This window comes from Camelina sativa, chromosome 15 (assembly GCF_000633955.1).
Source record: "Camelina sativa cultivar DH55 chromosome 15, Cs, whole genome shotgun sequence".
Taxonomy (NCBI): Eukaryota; Viridiplantae; Streptophyta; class Magnoliopsida; order Brassicales; family Brassicaceae; genus Camelina; species Camelina sativa.
The window spans coordinates 1632541-1636236 of record NC_025699.1 but is presented as its reverse complement, the minus strand read 5'-3'; the positions used below and the strand labels follow the sequence as shown (position 1 = coordinate 1636236).

General features: G+C 34.7%; 1 protein-coding gene across 1 annotated transcript in view; it reads left to right on the top strand.

Moving 5' to 3' along the window:
* The window catches only part of LOC104744610, a 5166-nt gene continuing 4121 nt past the window's right edge, over positions 2652–3696 (top strand). Inside the window, exons 1-3 of the mRNA XM_010465684.2 lie at positions 2652–2805; positions 3160–3261; positions 3359–3669. Of these exons, the coding sequence (XP_010463986.1) occupies positions 3454–3669 (216 nt within the window). The 5' untranslated portion in view covers positions 2652–2805; positions 3160–3261; positions 3359–3453. The remainder of the gene's footprint in view (positions 2806–3159; positions 3262–3358; positions 3670–3696) is intronic.

Below are 3696 nucleotides of genomic sequence, written 5' to 3'. Positions count from 1 at the left end.
TTTTTTTTTTTTTTTTTTTTTTTTTTTTTTTTTGTTATAAAGGGAATCTCATACCCGTCGGTGGGTAGGGTTCTCTGACTCTGGGCCGTATTGTTGTTGTTGGGCATTAATTACCCAATGCGCGGCGTTTTACAAATACAAGTAAAACGCACAGTTTTGAGAACCAAAACTCTGTCTCCGAGGATGGAAAAAAAACGGCAGAGTTTTGTCATAACCACTCAGAGGGGGTGTTCTGACTCTGGGCCGTATTTTTGGGCCTTGCTCCGACTTGTCCCAATCATTTCCAACGGGGGTTCCAAGTTTAAAATGTCCCAAATCTAAATTTTTGGATTTTTTTTTTAGAAATATTTAGATCCACTAACGTGTCACAATGACATTGGTGACTGTAATTCTATTTGACGGAAAACAAGTTTGGTCCGCATCTCTCTCTCTCCTTTTGTAAAAACAAAATTGATTTTGATTTTAAATAATAATTGCAGAATTGTAATTAATCATTTTCTGGACATAATGGTAATGGTAATAATTCAGTAACTAACTGAATAATTATGGATAATATACATAATGTATTTTTTAATAATATAATAAAGATAAAAGTAGTGATTAACAACAAATTTCTCTTCGTTTATAGAAAAAAAAACAAACAATCTATCAATCTATTAAGGTTGTTATACTAACATTTTACTCTTTATCTTTGGCAGAGCTTGTTAAAGAGCTCATCAATAAAAATCAATATATTCCTGCAGTCCGGCTTATATGTATGTTTAAGCTTAATGGAGAGTTGTCACCCTCCCATCTCTTAAGGAAAGAGATCATCAATCTAAGACGATATGCCTTGGAGAGTAGACCAACTGAATCCTCTCAGGTTCAAAACTCTTTTGTTCACTTCCCTGATCTTGTAACTGATTAGTTACTTATTTAGATATAGTCACTTTATGTCTGGTTCTTCTTTTAGGCTAAAGACAAAGATGCCGGAAGATTGAGAGCTATACTAGAACTTGTGGCATATTATAAGCTTGAAATCAACCTCCCAAGAGACCTCATCGCCAAGCTCATGATTGAAAGAGAAAATTCAGCCCCTCTCCTCATCAAATCCACAAGCTACTTCTCCTAATCCGATTTCTACAAAACGTTTGAATGTAAGTTCTGAAAGGTTTAATTAGGAAAGAGGTTCTTATCATTTGATATGGACATGGCGTAAGTAAATAATTATAGTACATAAATAGTGCACTATGTTTTTGATACGTATCATGTGTTATGTCATTATTTAAACATATAATCCCACGTAAGAAATGATATGTTATTGACGTAGACTAAAACATATAATCCCACGTAATCCCCACTTAGATTAAAATATATAGTCCCAAAAATATTGATTTTTTAAAGTAATTAAAGGTTTTATGTAAATGTTATTTTCGATATTTATGGTAGTTTGGTAAAGAGAAGTGATTATTAGTGCTTGTCACTCTGAATCTCTGATCAGCTTCACCAGTGGTTCACACTTCACACACATTTAAATGACAAACATGAATTCATGATTCTGTTACCAAAATTAATTTTTTTCAGAATTGTTTATATACGTATTATGTGTTATGTTATTATTGTACAACTCATGGGAAGAGAAACTCGTTCAGCTTAGGACATTGGTCAATGATGATTGTACAACTGAAGTAAGTCCAAGGAAAGATCAAGCGGATTCACCGAACAACACTCATGTGGAAATGATGCTGGAGAAGAAACAGTTGGGACAGACGAAACCCGTGCTTGTGAAGCATACTGGTGTAGAGGAGGACAACAACAATCTTGGTAAGCTTTCTTGTATTTGCACTTGTTCATTATTGATTAAAGTATACACTTATTAGTGGTAATTAATGTTTATTATTGGAAGTGTCAGGTTTAACTCCGGGAGTCAATGTTGTTATGTCATCATCTGATGTTAAGTCCACCGATGAGACCAAGCATACCTACCAGAGGAAAGAAACGCTCAAAGACTCTTGAGGAAACTGAAGAGAAGCTTTAGACTCAAAAGGAGAGATTATTAATTAAGTGCGTGAGCTTCTGTTTTGGCGTTTAACGCTAGAAAAATAGTAAGTATGAGTAACCGTAGTTATAGGACTGTTAGTGTGTGAGAGAAGTGAGAAGTAAACAAATTTTGTATGCGTCTATGAGGAGGCAATGGTATGTCCTTAACTCTTAATGTTATGGTCTCTTCTCTGTGGTTCGAACCTTTGATTGATTCCACGCAAATATGACGTTACTATCTACATCTACAGATTTCGTCAGTTTGATCATGTGAATAACAAACAACAAATGATGCACACAGACAGTATTTGACATCAGAAACTAAAAAAAAAAAAAAATGAAAAAGCAAAGTTTCTCAGTATATTACATAAACTCTTATGTAAAATCGGAAATTAAAAAAGGAAAGTTAAGTTTAAACACGAAATTAGTCCGTTCTTAGCTATAACTTTGCATCTACCAAAAAAAATGAAATAATTTGTCATTTAATAATAAAAGAATAGCTATATCTTCGTCGTGGATAAAATTCAATTACCCAGAATTATAATCAAAATATAAAAAAGTAAAATTATTTTTCCCTCCTAATAATATTTCACTTCCCTCTTCGTTTTTATTTTTTTAATTGTATTATTTGGTCCTCAATTACTCTCTCTGTGAGAGTCCATTCAAATTTTTAGGGTTCTTAATTTTGCTCTAATCGATTCTCGAACTAGATTCGTCTCCTCCTACACTTCGAGCTCCTTCTGGTTATGTTGACGGCTTCTGAGAAATTCTCCGCCATTCTCTCAGGTTTAGTTCCTTCTTCTTCTCCCTTCTTTCGCATGATGTGTTTTTCTATATTCCCGTTGCTTACCTCGTTTTAATCGGAACTTGCACATGCATTCACATTTCATATCTGCTTTCGATTATTGTCTCTGGCGATTTACAGTTTGGATCATAAGAGTTTGATTTTTGTCTTTCTGGGAATACGAATCGTCCGTTCCGATTTCTCGTTTCTTTTTTTTTGTAATTAGGTCTGAGCTCTTTCTATTAATTGCATTTCCCATGTAAACGATTACTGTGTGTGTACTTTTTCACTGATGCTTGGGTTTACGAAATGAAACTCATCTATTGCTTTCATCATGGTTTTGGGTGTTTTTGCAGGATTATAAATTGAACACGGAAGAGTGAGATCCTCTAACTCCAAACTCATCTATTGCTTTCATCATGGTTTTGGGTGTTTTCAAAGTTCTTGTCTCTGAATTGGTAAGCACTAAGTAGAGTTTTTTTGCTTACACTGATTTTTTAGAGTGACGGATTAAGGTTAGGAACTGATAGGTTTTATTAACAATGTGTATTGCAGGGAGTATGAGTTAGAGCTTCCTTGGCTGTGCTGTGTTTCATAGACTTAGCTAAGCTGACTCGGGAGATTTGATTTTTACGAGGTTTGTTGTTCCAATGGAATGCAATAAAGAAGATGCTGCGAATGCAAAACAAATTGCAGAGGAAAAGATGGAGGCTGGTGATTTTGTTGGAGCTCATAAATTTGTTACCAGGGCTCAAAGACTCTTCCCTAATCTCGAAAACTTACTGCAGATGATTACCATATGTGATGTGCATTCTGCTGCAATTAATAAAATCAAAGGGCTTGAGAATTGGTATGGTATCCTTCAGGTTCAGCCTTTGGTGGCTGATGCCGAT